At 48.6% G+C, this 15,367-nt stretch overlaps 3 protein-coding genes across 3 annotated transcripts; 2 read left to right on the plus strand and 1 right to left on the minus strand.

The window, feature by feature from the left end:
- Positions 1-151: 151 nt before the first annotated feature.
- T310_6838 (Retrovirus polyprotein) lies at positions 152-1,202 on the plus strand (the record flags this gene model as incomplete). Its single annotated transcript, XM_013470345.1, has 2 exons — positions 152-938; positions 1,108-1,202. Coding segments are annotated over 2 exons (882 nt in total), but the record flags the coding sequence as incomplete, so codon positions are not given.
- A 610-nt stretch (positions 1,203-1,812) lies between these two features.
- T310_6839 (Alpha-1,3-glucan synthase) lies at positions 1,813-9,764 on the minus strand (the record flags this gene model as incomplete). The annotated part of the gene is made up of 15 exons (XM_013470346.1): positions 1,813-2,081; positions 2,146-2,506; positions 2,561-2,862; positions 2,914-3,064; positions 3,116-3,286; positions 3,337-4,510; positions 4,560-4,601; positions 4,654-6,875; positions 6,925-7,369; positions 7,418-7,949; positions 8,003-8,295; positions 8,350-8,822; positions 8,883-9,111; positions 9,165-9,340; positions 9,402-9,764. 15 exons carry the CDS (start codon positions 9,762-9,764, stop codon positions 1,813-1,815), a joined length of 7,203 nt encoding a protein of 2,400 aa, XP_013325800.1.
- Positions 9,765-12,217: 2,453 nt separating this feature from the next.
- Positions 12,218-14,551, plus strand: T310_6840 (Alpha-amylase; the record flags this gene model as incomplete). The annotated part of the gene is made up of 9 exons (XM_013470347.1): positions 12,218-12,454; positions 12,685-12,804; positions 12,892-13,047; positions 13,121-13,229; positions 13,298-13,460; positions 13,514-13,604; positions 13,660-13,734; positions 13,793-13,844; positions 13,899-14,551. 9 exons carry the CDS (start codon positions 12,218-12,220, stop codon positions 14,549-14,551), a joined length of 1,656 nt encoding a protein of 551 aa, XP_013325801.1.
- Between the last annotated feature and the right edge of the window lie 816 nt (positions 14,552-15,367).

A 15,367-nucleotide genomic window follows, 5' to 3' on the forward strand; every position in this document is an offset into this window, starting at 1 on the left:
ACCCTAACCCTAACCCTAACCCTAACCCTAACCCTAACCCTAACCCTAACCCTAACCCTAACCCTAACCCTAACCCTAACCCTAACCCTAACCCTAACCCTAACCCTAACCCTAACCCTAACCCTAACCCGAAAGATTTAATGAAGTCCTAGAGACTTATCTCCGTGCCTACTGTGCCTACCTGCAAGATGACTGGGAGGAATGGCTCCCTCTTGCCGAGTTCGCTCATAACAATCATGATTCAGAAACAACAGGGATGTCCCCCTTCTTTGCTAACTATGGCTTCCACCCCCGGATGGGTATGGAGTTCCCTGTCTCGCCCCCCAAAGATGAACCGGCCGCCAACTTTGTGCGGAGACTGCTCGAAATCCACCAGAGACTGCAAGAAGAGATGCACTACGCCCAGGCCAAGTATGAGGACTCTGCTAACCGACGACGAACCCCCGCACCTCGCTACCAAGTTGGGGACGAAGTCTGGTTAAGTAGTAAGAACATTACCACCCGCCGACCTACCAAGAAGCTTGATTCTCTATGGCTGGGTCCTTACCCTATTGTACAGGTGGTTAGTCCACTAGTCTATAAGCTCGAATTACCTTCAACGATGAGAATGCGCCCTGTTTTCCATACTAATCTCCTCCGCCCTGCCGCCACGGATCCGCTTACCGGCCAACGGCCTGAGAATCCAGGCCCCGTGATTGTCGATAACCAGGTAGTTTACCGGGTTGACGAGATACTTGATTCGAGGAGGCACTACGGCCACATTCAATACCTGGTAAAATGGAGCGGTTGGGATATTAAGGATGCAACGTGGGAACCCATAGAGCATGTCGATGGATTAGACGCGCAGAAGGAGTTCCATGAGAGTTACCCCGATAAACCTGCACCTGCACCAGCACTGCGCCGTTCAGCTCGCAGGAGCTCGCGGCTTGAAAGGGGGGGTAGTGTCAGGATTCGGGCTCGGAGTGATCACGTGATGGATCATTGCCGCCCCTCACCGCCTGTAGATAACTTAGATTCGACCTTCGAGTCGCACTGTTTTCTACTTCTTCAAGCGACGTCTTCGTCAATATGTAATCCAATTGTTAATCCATTCTCATGCCGTGACAGCTTTGACCACGTTCGACAGAGCCAGCAAGGTAGCAGAAACGGCGCAAGTTGCTCATATTGATGATATCAATCAAGCCTCCAATCGCGAGGTCTGATGTTGCTTGAAAGGTATGCGTCTGAAGACAAGACGCGAGCTTCTGGCTTAAGCGTGAAAAGATATGTTGTATGAGAAAAGATTATTTGTCTGCATCAGGAGAGACAGAGGAGATGTCCTGCTTCATTGCACGAATGCATAAGAGAGTACCAACCAAGTCAATCTTTACCAATAAATACAGATTCGGGGAACTAGAGTTAAAATTCATCCTGAGGTAGCAAATTATTATCTCATTTGTAACACTATGCTGGGATGACAAGATATCGAATGTCTATAAATAATTCCGATTCGAAACTTTCCAGTACACTTCAAGACCTGCTTTTGGAAGAAATATTTAGAGAAGACTATAATACAACGGTGTCACATTGACAAAAATAAACAATATAAAAAAAATCTCTCGAGGAAAAAAAAAAGGCCCACCAGATAATGCTTCAGAGTCATAAGTAACGACAGTAGTACAATTCAGAAAACGAAGACGCTAGCGACTATCAGACAGATAAGAAAGTCTGTGACGAAACTCATTTGCAGACTGAAATAAGCATGACAGCCCCTGCAATGTTCAAACATATGAGATGGATGTGTCGTAACCGTCGCCATATATCACACTGTAATTATGGCTTTTGCAATTGTTCTTTGCGGAAAAACATGAAGCATAGGACATTAATCGAGAGCATAAACAGCAGGCAAACCCAGAAGTTTGCCTTGGTGAGTCCTGCTCCTACCCCTGCAGAGAAGTCCGGAAAGACATCTCCGGGGCCCAGCTTGTCTGGTGCTGTAGCGCGTCCGAGAATTGTAGCAATGGAACCGACGACTTGGGCAGCGAGAAGGGTGAAAGTGATGTGGAAGCGCGTCAATGTATTCAGAAGAATCATGCCGAAGCCTATATGGCGTCAGTAACGAATGATCGCTTTCCTAGGTTAATTCCATCATGGGCAGATACTCACCGACCCCTTGAAGAGAGTCAAGCACGCCTAGCCAAAGCCAGAGACCTCGTCCAACGAGAGCACTTGCAACCGGTCCACCAGCCCATGGGACATAGGCTCCGATATTGGATGTTGACCACAATATTTGCGCCCAGCGCGGGGCACCAAGTCCGATAGAGAATATCGGGATAAACCAAGCATGTCTCTTTGAGAGCGTGCCGAATATCCAAAGGACTAGTGCCCATACCAGAATGAAGAAAAACAGGACCAAAATGATAATCTCCCATGGCTTCGCGTGCTGACTCGTCCAGAGGTACATCCAATTACGCCCGTACGGCGGCGAAAGCCAGTAATTCTGGACGAAAACCGCATAGAAAAACCACTGCGGAGAGTCAGTCATCATAACCATCTAAGTAGTCCAGAGACGTCCACATACCAGCACGATTTTCCGGCGAAACACTGACCGGTAAAAGGTGGGCACTTCTCCGGGTACTTGTCGGTAGTACTCGGGCAGTCCGAAAAAGAGCATAGCTCCGATTATCCATAAAAAGCATGCGACAGCGATTCCAACACCAATCAACACATGCGGACTTGAATTTACTAGGCTGTACTGCGTGGAGCCGTGCTGGTTCACTGAAGCCATCCAGCTTCCCCAGTACCAGAGGAAGCTAACGAATATCTGCTGTGTTCCTTGAACCACACATGCCCGATAGACCCAGGAGGTCGTGGATGCTCCACCTAGTTAAAGAATTAGCGCATGCGAAGCAGCAGATAAACGTTATCACCAACCTTCGTCTCCAAAGTTCAGAGAAAAGAATATAGATCCGCTTGAAGATGCGAACGCGTAGAAACCCGTTCCCATATTCTGAATCCAAAACCGGCTGGTGCTGCTCGTGGCCGCAGGAGCCAACCCAACAAAGAGGAAAGCCAAACCGTAGAGCTATCGAATGTCAGTCAAAACTAAGCAAAATAGTTGTATAAGGTGGCCTACCAAGAATGGAATAGAAAGAACGTAAACAGATTTGAGCATGCGGAACGCTGTCCACCACATGACTGACGATATCAGGTAGATTGTAGCAACGATGTATAACTTGTCGGCGGTCTGACCAATCTCACCATTCAACAATGTAATTTGATATGAGTTGGCAGCGATTATCTGACCCTGTAGTAATGTAAGCTTAAGATATGGATGCAGACGGGATAATTACTCACGAAGGCAAGGAGAATCGAATAGAACGGCCAGTCCCCGATTCTCCGCAGAAGAAGGCGCCTGAGACCAGACGGCGGAACGTAATCCTTTGGAAGAAGGAACTCATCTACAACTCGTTCCTCTTGAAAAGAATCACGGTTCGGAGTCTGAGGTGGGCTGGCGCCGTTGATCTTCAAGCGAAAAACAGACGAGGCTGGAGTACTAACAGGAGACTTGCCCAATTTGACATCACGGTATCGGTTGAACCAATCTTTCTCGCTCTTCTCAAGATATTCCTCAATGCAAAGCTGGTCCTCCGAGTTCTTCCCGTTGAGCTTTTCAAGCTTCCGCTGGAAGTTTCTCGCGTACTCGTTGTTCGCGTCGGTGAAGAATGGGCTGACTTTCTGAAGGTTGTAGTTTTGCTTTTCTTTTACAATTCCTTCGACGCTGACAAGGCTCATGCTAGAAGATTGACGGTTTCTAGCTGAGAGAGGAGGATTTAGCAGACTGTCGTCAGTGCTAAGCCTGCTTGGCGTATTGATGCCGGGAGGAGTAAGAAGGCCTGAGGACGTGTTCATTCCAGAAAATGCGACAGGCGAGTCAGGACGAGAATAAACGACGCTGTCCCCTATATTTGAGGGAGGATCGCGGTCGTCGGAGGGATCATCCAGAGTAAATGCGATTCTGCTCTGCAGATGCCGCATACGAGCCGGCCGTGGTGCTCCAACTTCTTGGTCGCCGTAGTAAACAGTGCTACCGTCTTCGTCCATTGATTCCTCTTCTGCAGTGGAACTGGCCCCTGCAGTGACTTGTGAGTTGATCCTCCTGCTTAACCTGTTTCTGGTATGGCCTGGACCTCTTCTGTATCCGAAACGTGACATATCTGGAGACATCGAGTCTGCAGGCGGTGTTTGAGTTCCACTGCTCCGTGGACGACTCGAAAGGCTGTCTGGTGATGGCACCAGGGTGGTTGCAGAGTACCTCCAGAACTGATTATCGGCCTGCTTGGAGTATTTCCTGTGCTTCTCGATCGCGGTGGACTGCAGGATTTCGAGATCTTGCACCCACTGCGCTACCGGAAAACGCTGTTTCCCTGAGCGGGCACGCATAATTGCACGTGTCTCAGGCTTGGAGCTTAAGGCTTCATTGATGGCAAGCTTGAACTGGTGGATCAAATGTTTTGTCGTCATGGATTCGCTAAAAGCCGTCAGCTTGTTCGCCGGATCGGACCCAGAAGAGAACTTACATCGTGTACCACCACCCAGGCATCTGTCCCAGGCCACCAACGCTGTCGACAAGTCAGAAAGCAGAACACAGTTTACGAAACAAGAAATCCTTACCGCGACCCGACTCCGAGGGCTCCCTTACGACCAAACTCCACCGCCACCAGACCAAACGGTTCATCTCTTGACGGTATTAGGGCGAATTCAGCACCACTGAAAATAAATGGAGGTAAGGCCGTGAATTCAGGCTTTGAATAAACCCGTCCAGGATATAACTCCATCATTTTCTCCAATTTAATCGCTGCAAACTTGCCATATAAGTCGATGACTGGTCCGACACAAATGAGCTGAACGTCGGGATGACTCTCTAAAATAGACGGGAAGATGTCGGCAATGAGGTCAATCCCTTTTTGCATGGACCAGCGACCAACAAACACAAAGAGTTCTGCATCGGGGTTCACTTTCAAACCAGCCCATTCCTGTGCCTGTCGCTTGTAAATTCGCCTCTTCGCTTCGAATTCTGGATCAACATGAACATCCTTCTGGGTGACATTGTCACCTCTCTTCCAGTCGGCAGTATCTGAAGGATCAGGATTTGGTAATGACCCAATTTCCTTTAGGCCCCAGAATATTGGGTAGCGGGCGTATGATCTCTTGCCGTATTTCTTCGAGACGCCGACTGCCCCAAATCCATTCTGATGAATCTGTAAATAGCTCACCGCGGCATGCAGGAGGTTGAATACATCCCCGAACTGGATATATTTCTTGACAATTGCTGGATCAAGATTGAAAACCTGGCAGACCTCATCACATTCCCTTGCTGTCCTCATCGGCCATAGCCCTTGAAACTCAGCGTTATGGAGAGAGAGACAACAAGGAATGGTGTTTGGAAGCAAGTGTAATGGAGCAGCCGCACCATGGTAATCATTAATGTGGTAAAGATCGACGGGGAATCTCTTGAGGGCCTCCGCGATACAGGAGTTCCAGGCAGAGTAGTAGATGGCAGAGTCAAGGTCGTCCATTCTCGGGGGGTACGGATCTGATTTGGACTGTTTTCGGAAAACAGGAGCATCCAGGAGGACATATGTGATGTTCCGGAGAACATGGTATTGGACATCGACCTGATATGAGTTGCCCAGTATGGTAATTATCATTGGATCAGCCTTCTGGTCGATAGGGTAGTCGATATCTCCAACACATGGCACAACCCAAATCAGGTTTTGATGACCCAGGTTTTTAGCCATAAGCTGCGCCATGACTCCTAACCCGCCGATCTTGATCTTTATACCCCAGTCTTCGATGTCGTACTCCATGGTTGCAATGAGCACAGTTCTGCGGTTATCCGCGTTGGCAGCGGGAGGCGCTTCGTTGAATTCGGCTTGCTTCCGAGGTTTGACGAGTTTGGTTACAAATGCTAGGACCGGCTTCAGAGAGTGTAGCGAGATTGATTCCGGATCACGATTCGCTACAGAATTGCCGGAGCGGTGGAAGATTGACTTCTTCTCGGAAACACCGACTTCGTTGAACTTCACTTGATAGAAGGCTTTCAGATAGATCCACACAGCAGCCGCAGCAGCACCCAGAGGTATGACCGCCAACAGGATGAAAAGCATCATCTGGACCACCTGTGACCCAACGGGGGTGGCATAGACGCGCAGGTTGCCATCATCGATCGAAAGCATGTATGCAAGCTTAGGCCAGGGAGGAGGGTTGGTGACATTGAAAAAGTTGCTGAGCAATGTGATCGGTGGAACACGGTCAAGAACATGGTCTCCGTCAATGTCACCAAATGCCTGAGTCTGGTCAGGAACGCCATCTGGGTCCATGCCCCAAGCATTAAATGATACTTGCGCCGGCCATTCCGACATAAAATGAATCTCCCATCGACCGGTAATATTGCTCAAGCTCATCTGATTCTGGTAACCAGAATCATAGCCGAATTGGTTGAATGTTCCTTCAATCCAGAAATTCGGAAAGCGTCGTGGTGGGTTGTAGGTCCAATCTGCGTCGCCATGCTGGTAATGATCACTACTCGCGGCGATCTTGCTCCAGTATTGGACCATGATATGCTCACCCGACCAGGCCTGAGCTGGGGTTCCAGTCCAATTCTTGGGAGGGATGGACACGTTACCGCCCTCGTATGGCATCCAGTCGCTATATGAGGAGCCAAAGTCAAGCGTATACCGCCATAAATCTGCACCAGGGGCCTTGTGGGCGACCCACAAAGTCCCGTCGCCGGAAGAGTCCTGGTATAGAAGAGTTCGGCTATAGTTCGCAAGTTGCGGCCACACTATTGGATTGTCTGTGTCTCCAATCCGAAAGATGAAATGGTCCACGGACTGCCAGAGTGGTTAGAATATGACAAGTGAGAGGATTATGAGAACTCACGTTCGTTGAGCTATTTCCGTACTTATTGCTGACGTTGTTGACAGTTATTTCATGCACCCCGTGGAATACATTCACAAGCTCGATTTCGTAGTTGTAGACACTAGTCAGAGCTCCGGGCCAGGAAGCCACTTGAGTTTCAGCAATCGGACCACAGGAAACCGTGCTCGTGTTGAAGCGGGCAACCTGGTTGTCGAGGGCGGTTGACTGGACAGTCAGTGATTTCGTGATGCTGTCACAATCCATCTCTTGGGAAAATTGGAAGCCGATCTTGACTGTCTCGCCCGTTGAGACCCTTGAAAGCAGGCGCGCGTCGTGGCCTGGAGTGAACTTGGTGATATATGGCGTTGGGCCAATGAACTTATCTTTAGGAACGAAGGCTTTGAACCCCCAGGCAGGTATCGTCATTTGTGGCAGGCAACCGTTGAACTTTTCTGATCCCTCCAGTCTGCTCAAGTCAATACTGATGGTTATGAAACCACGGAAGTAAACGTACCCAAGTTTCGTTGAACTGTTGACCAGCGTATACTCGTCGAATGGTGGAAACAGGTTCTTGACCGTCGTTCCAGCATCGAATGGCGAGATTAATGGATCCTCCCCCGTGCAATTGAACTGGTAGTCGATCGTTCGATTGTCATTTTGGTACACCAGCCAGACGGTCTGATTTCCCTGGCCGATACCGGTAAAGTCCTGAACGCCGACAAACCTCGATCGCATTACACTCCACATGCCGGTCTCAGTGGGTGTTCCACCGCTGCCCGGTAGATAAATGTTGTATGTTTTATTCGAAAGCTGCTGCAGATAATACCCGTCGTTTAGTACAGGGTAATTCTGGCGTATCTCAAACATAGTTTTGAGAATGCCGCGTATAGGATGAGACGGATCGCGGTGGTCAAGGCTGGTACTATCGTCGGAGCATCCGTTCAGGGCCCTGTCGAGGGGGAAGTCGTAGTACTTCGATGCGCCAACGCGGTAACATCCGTGTAGCTGCCATGCTTGCGCAGATGACATGGGGGAACGACCGAATACTATAAATGGTTAGTGAAAATGAGAATTCGATGTCGTAGGACCAGGTGCTTACAATAATTGTCGTCCGTGTTATCCAACAGGTAAAAGTCTTGCTCCTCACCCCAGTTGAGTAGTGGTGCGCCGGGCATCAACAAGGTTACTATATAGAGTCCCAAGACCTGCTTTTCGGTGCCGTTCTTGATGGCTGGCCACCGGAAGACATCCTGATTTGATGTTCCATATAAATGCCTTGGGTCGAACTTCCCAGTATTCGGATTCACCATGTCATTCGTCTCAAGTAGGCCGTTCCATGTGGCGATGAAGTTCGGTGGGGGGTCACCTTCGGCGGCATATAGGCCATCCAGCCTTGAGAAAGATTAGAAGACTATCTCTGGATCTGCGAGAGAAAGGAACACCTACCCAAGGAATCGACACAGCGCCCGATAGAAGGTGTAATGAAACGCCGCGCCATCCAATGCTGACTGCTCAGCAGGTCTCAAAAACAAATCTGGGATCGACTTGTTTGTCATGGTGACGGCTTCAGTCATGTTTGGTACCGTCTGATTGGTCTGATGCCCGCGACCAATATAGAGTGCGCCGAAAGAATTGCCTGATACGATTTCTCCCGGTATGTAAAAGTTCTCTTTCCCATACTGGCGCGCACAATCACGGATGTATTCAGACCATTCACCAAGAGCATCAAGAGTCACCTGGATACCTTTGTCGATACGATATCCGTCGATATCAAGCATGGCGATGGTGAGGCAGGAAAAATGCTTGATTTTTTGGAGGACATCTGGTCGCCACTCTCTCAAACGATCCTGGACAAAGGCGAACTTGGCTATTTGTGCCTGCCACTCAGTATAGTTACCGAATGATGGAATCTCCCCGTACTGAGACAGCATCAGCAAAAATACTGAACAAGGATAGAAGGTTTTAACACGGATGAATACCTGGTCAAACTCGCTATTTCGGCAACCAGCTACGAGAGTAGTATTGGTGAGTCCAGAACCATCATCCTTCCAGAATCGTGGATATTCCCATTCACACACATCCATCCAGTCGTTTCCTGGTTGGAAATCGAAATAGCGACGGTCATATTTCCACACGTAGTTGTACTCGTAGGGGTTGATGGGTGCCGATGTGTTTAGGTAGCCTTGGAATCCAATGAGATCCCCGAGCCTTCAGTCTGTCAGCGACAAGTTTTTTTATATTCGCAGTTGGTTGCGACCTACGTCCCGAAGGTGTTATCCAACAAAATGTACATGCCACGCCGGTGGGCCTCAGAGATCATTGTGCGCCAGTCATCGAGGGTACCGTAGTGATGATCGAGCAGGGTCAAATCGAGCGGTGAATAACCGTCCGCACCCCAGGGCTCATTAATAAAAGGCGTTCCAGCCAAGTAGATTCCCTATATCGCCAGAGTAAGCGTCTGGCAAGCGCCTTCTTCCGCGTCAAAGTTTCGTTCCCACCTTTATGCCCATGCCTTGCAGGTAGTCGAAAGTATCCATCAACCCCCGAACGTCTCCTCCATGGCGGAATTGGTTGGATGTTAGGTCGTGTTCCCACTGTGTGCCATTTGCGTCGTCGTTGGTAGGGTCGCCGTTGACAAATCTATCGAGGAAGATCGTGTAAAAGGGAAATCGCCAGTTCTCTGGAGACGGTTGATACGTGTGGTCTGGCCATTCACCCCAATATTCCAACGGATTCGTCGCTGCTGCATTTTGGTTCAGGTTCCAGCTGGTCTGTTCTGGGTCATAGGGAAGCGCAGATACTAAGACACCTAATAGTGCAAGAATCGAAAAAGACCTGGCTAATAGGTTGAGGAGCTTCATTCCGCAATGACCTTCACCTGTACAGCGCTCTTCTTCTCCTGGAGAGGAAGAAGAAAGATGTTGCCGCTGAAAGATTGTTCGAACGGCAAACAGCCTTTAATCCCCTTCTGTGCCAGCAACGATAGGATTACAAAAGGAAAGAAATGATACTTGCAGAGGTTATAGCAAGGTCAAGACATCGAATTTCGTATTCCTCTTGGCGGGAGAGTGTCGAGAAGAACGAAGAAATCGTGGAAAGCCACAGACGCAAGAGATGACTTACAAGCAGCTGATGTGTTTGAATGGCCAACGAGCAGCTAGTGGGAGCCTTCCCCGCGGAGTATATTGCGTTCGGGGGTCTGATGCTTTCTATTCTTGTCGCGCCCTTGAAGAACTAGTGCGTTGTCCTATAATATTCGTCATTGTTTTCGCTAATCTGTAATGTCCGCGAGCTGCTGCTGGACGGCTGACTGTTTTAGGTACTATGTTTACTGCGCCGCGGCTGCGGGGTGGCTGGAGATCTCCTGGCTGAGCTAGGGTCATGATACTATTAGCTGCGCTGCTTCATGGTACCTTCATGTTTGGCGATATGTGTAATGCTGTCTTCTGATAAATCTGATATTGGTGCCCAGGCGAGCCTTGCGTGCTAAGGGTGGATGGCGCCGCAGCCAAGTGGAGCTTCATGCATCGATCTGGCCAGCGAGAGTGCCAGCATCAACCTCTTGTGCTCGAATGGGTAGCCTAGAACCGTCGGATTCAGTGCTCAGCCTATTGGCATCTTTCCTAGTGACAGGCTACTTATCGTTCGCCATGCATCTACTGCCCAATTAGGCGCAGTTTCCGAGTGTCGAGTCGATTTGTCGTCCGTCACTCGGCCTAGCTGGGATTATCGGAATTCCGGCCGGCGTCCTCAGTCCAACAATCTACACGGCTTCCAAGCGGTCTAGCGAACGGCTCGCCAACAATAATGGCACGGCCGGCCGACGCAGACAGCCAGCCATGTGGATCACTACATCGGAATGCCGGGTCCCTGATTGACGGCCCGCCTGCTTCAAGCTTCAGCCAAGTGGATCGGCCTCAGCAGGGAAATGCGATCAGCCGCTAAGATCCGACTCCTTGGACATCGTGGATAGGGCTGGCAGTGCTCGATACGTGGCCGATCATGGTCCTTACATATGGTGATACAAGGTAATACCGTGAAACAAGATAACGCGAAATGACGGTATCTGCACTATTGCCTCGCCAACGTCATAGTAATTGTCCGGCATCATGATAACACACCAGGAGAAGGCCGCTGGCACGCACAGCCGATCAAGGCGCAGTCTAGGCCTCTTTTATAAAAAGATATATAGATAGATGGATACGGAATAAATACGGGTATTGTTCTCTGCGTCGTTGATTCTGCGTTTTGCTGCAATGAAGATGCGAGGGCATCAGCCTCAATCAGTGCTGCTCGGGACGAGACAGCGGCTATTGCGGATCGACAGTGCAAATCCTATTTTTATTGCGTTTCCGCCTCCATAATGGAACGCTTGCGAGGCTGAGTACGAATATGTAAAAGTGCCTGATCAGTTGGTTCCACTCTGCACTGCCGGCATGAACTCTCATACACCGCCAGGTTGGTACTTGACATAAATGTATGCACATGTACTGCACTGTACGAGTAAGACATGCGGCTGTTAGCTTGCTCTGCCAGAGATCTATCTCCGCGTCGGCTGCAACTGGAAATTCCCGCGGGAGGAAGCTGTGCGAGTACGCATGTCGAAAAGAGTCTAATTTCTGATGAGATGATTCAATTTTCCGTACGGCTACACAGGGCTCAGCTCGTCCAGGGAGTTAGTCTTGGAGCTGCGGAGCCATGTGCTCCTCTTATCTACATCCATGCTCGGTCTGCGTGCATCGGGCTGCAATTGCGCGCTTTGGAAGAAGCAAAGAGTTGCCACAGATACCAACCAACGTCCTCATTTCAATGTTATCGACCAATAGTACCATCGTCACGAAAAGACGCGAGAACGTGTCAGTATGAGCAATGCTAAAAGGTGGCCGTGTTCCATCCATGTAACTGTGGTTTGTTGATATGAACCGCCACCCAAGTTATGATTTTTTTTTCCGCACGGAGTGACCGGCTTATCGTGTTGTATCGCGGTCCTTCCAATAATGACGATCTTTTCCCTTGCATATCTTGTTCTGCGCAACGACTGTTACCGATATGCTATTCAATCGACCCCCTTCCAAGACAATTGACAACGCCAACGTGGCTCCCGCGATACCAGACAGCCCTTAAACAAACGTACCTAATATCTAAAATACAAAGAAAAGTATAATATACCGCCAAGAGGATCTTTGGCGTAGCGTAAGCAATGAGAGTAGATGTCTTCAGCCACCGGATTAGTCGCAACAACTTGCAACCTCTCTTACCTGCTTTGTCCGACACCGTCAGCTGCTTCCTTTAGTTCCTGCTACGAGTCGGTCTGATGGCCTTGGGAAAGGTAGCATTGGCTGCGTTCGCAGCCTGTACCTCGCTCGTCCAGGCGGCATCCAGAGACCAATGGATATCCAGATCCATCTATCAGATCGTGACTGATCGCTTTGCCCGCTCGGATAACTCGACCACTGCTCCATGTGATGCCCAAGAGGGATACTACTGTGGAGGAGATTTCCAAGGCATCATCAACAAGTTGGATTATATCCAAGATTTGGGGTTTTCAGCAGTAAGATGCCACTTCTATACATGTCCCAGTGCGCTCAGATTCATCGGATCTTCGAATCCGCAGGCTCGAAATTCCTGCAACTGGAAACTGAGATAGTCACAATTCACAGATTTGGATATCACCAGTACAATCACAAATAATGGAGAGGACGGCGGATCTTTCAGGTGCTCAGCAACCCTTGCCTCTGACACATGATCCTTGTGTTGCGTTCAATAATATACTAAACTCAGCTATTCAATCTGTTAGCATACCATGGGTATTGGCCGAGAGATCTCTATAGCATCAACTCCCATTTTGGTTCCCCCGAAGACCTCAAGGCGCTCTCCGATGCTCTCCATGCTCGTGGCATGGTAAGTGACGATATTGCATTAATATATCTACGCTTTCCCATTTTGTCATATATTGTCGCATACTGACAAGTCGTAACACCGATTCAGTACTTGATGTTAGATGTCGTCGTCAATGACATGGCCTGGGCTGGAAATGCATCGACGGTCGATTACAGCCAGTTCAACCCCTTCAACAGCGAGGAGTATTTCCACCCATATCGACTCCTGTCGGATGATCCATTGAATGAAACCTGCGTCATTGATGTAAGTACTTGCATAGCTTAGTATTGCAGTTTTTATGCAATATGGATTAATTGCTAATATTACTCCTAAACAGTGCTGGCTTGGGGATACGATAGTATCGCTTCCAGACGTACGAACCGAAGATGACAAAGTAGCATCCATGCTCTATTTCTGGATCACGGAGCTGGTATCTAATTATTCAGGTAAGTGTTTTCCATTGTGTCTTTATTTACTTTTGTAATGGCATAGTAGATCTAATTGCTATTCTCAGTGGACGGATTGCGTATCGACAGTGTATTCAACGTTGACCCCGGTTTCTGGCCTGATTTCAATAGTTCAGCTGGAGTCTTCTGCATCGGGGAAGGTAGTACGCGCAATGCTACCGAGTTGTGCCCTCTGCAAGACGGTCTCAATGGCCTCTTGAATTATCCTCTGTTTGTGCATCATGATCTCTGAATTTGCAGTTGACCTGCTTATTTTTGCACAGGTATTATATCCTGACGGAATCTTTCAATGACACTGCTAGCGACCTAAACACTGTCGTTCGAGCTATGGAGTTTATCATGATCCAATGCAAGGTATGATCCGAATACCATACCATAGACTAAAGCAATACGAACTGAATCTCAATAGGACATATTTGCATTAGGGACCTTCACGGAGAACCAGGATGTTCCTCGCTTCGCATCCTATACCCAAGACTTGTCTGTGCGTCTCACCTTTGCCAAGATACCTCTCATTTCTGTGTTCTAATTGTTCATTTAAGCTGGCCCGAAACATCATAACCTTCAATCTCCTTGGTGATGGAATACCCGTCTGTAAGTAAACAAGTACTCCGCATGTAACCAATCTCTTGAAGCTAATTGGGGTAGTTTACTATGGCGAAGAACAACATTTGTCAGGCGCATACAATCCCGTCAATCGGGAAGCGCTCTGGCTCACTGATTATTCGTGGAACACAACGTCTCTCCCCTTCCTGGTAAAGTCCCTGAATCGCCTCCGATCATACGCTGCGGTCAATGGGACGCAGTTCACGGCAGCCAACGAACCAGGCAACGACTATCTCACCTTCATCATGTATCCGATCTATAACAGCACCCACATTCTTGCCCTGCGAAAAGGCTTTGTCGGCAATCAAGTTATCAGCGTCTTGTCTAATTTGGGCACATACCCCGACGGCAACGTCGAGACCAAGATCGTACTGAATGCGACCGGCACAGGATTCCAACCGGGACAGAGTGTCACCGAGATCCTTTCATGCCAGACAGTCCTCACCGACGAAAACGGCAATCTGGATGTGGACCTCCACGACGGCGGACCGAGAGTTTACTATCCTACTGACAGCCTCAATATTTATTCCGACCTCTGCGGACACCACGAGGCGCAGCCGGCGACGTCTGGAAATTCCAGTTCTGGTACGTCGCCGAAGAAGTCCGATGGTTCCCTGTCAACATCATCCGACTTGCTGAATGTCCTGTACGCGGTGTCGAGCACCCTGTTCCTTGTCATGGGCTTTCCCGTTTGAGAGGTATTTCACCCTTCTGCAATTGTGAGAGTATGGTGGTAGGATGATGGCATTTCTAAACCTCTCATGTACTAGCTTCTATTTTCCTTCTGCGTCTTCGCTTTTCTTTCCTCTCTCTCACTCTCTCATTTACGCTCTTCGTTTTTTTTTTTATATTTCCTTTCTTTTGTTGTGCTGGATTCATTTAGATAATATATAATGGGTGGAAAACCGCACAATGTCGCACGCCCTTGGTTACCGCGAATATATATTTTCGTGTTGGAGTATTATTTGATACGATGATGCCACGGACAAAGTTATAGAAAATTATAAATTTTTTCTTCGAAGTCTATCTCTTATTCAATTAAATATAAAAATTATACTTTCAAGCTAGCTTGTGACACCTTGTCTATGAACGTTGACCTTGAAAGTGGCGGTGTTAGGCGAGATACGAATAATCTACTGCAAACCGTGACTCGATATGGTGGGTCTTTCCTTCGTTTCCCTGGGTTATTTCTGTCGATCATCATCGACATCCTGCATTATCTGCAATGGGCAAAGTATGGTGGCCTGAAAAGGAAAAATCAAAACTGGAGCTGATTTGAATAAAAGAAAGGACTTTGAACCTTGATTCGTAATTCATCCTCTGACTTATCATATACAATCTCGGCAACTTTTGCATATGATAATTTCAAAGCGTCAGACACGTCCGGGATCTACAAATTTTCCGCAATTGAGTTCACGGAATTCCGATTGGCATCAACCACAACAGCCTCGATATAGCATTCAGACTGTCGGAACACTCGGAACACGAGTTGAGTGCAGATGAGGAATTGT

The sequence above is a fragment of the Rasamsonia emersonii genome (assembly GCF_000968595.1).
Source record: "Rasamsonia emersonii CBS 393.64 chromosome Unknown ctg1118621760459, whole genome shotgun sequence".
Lineage (NCBI taxonomy): Eukaryota > Fungi > Ascomycota > Eurotiomycetes > Eurotiales > Trichocomaceae > Rasamsonia > Rasamsonia emersonii.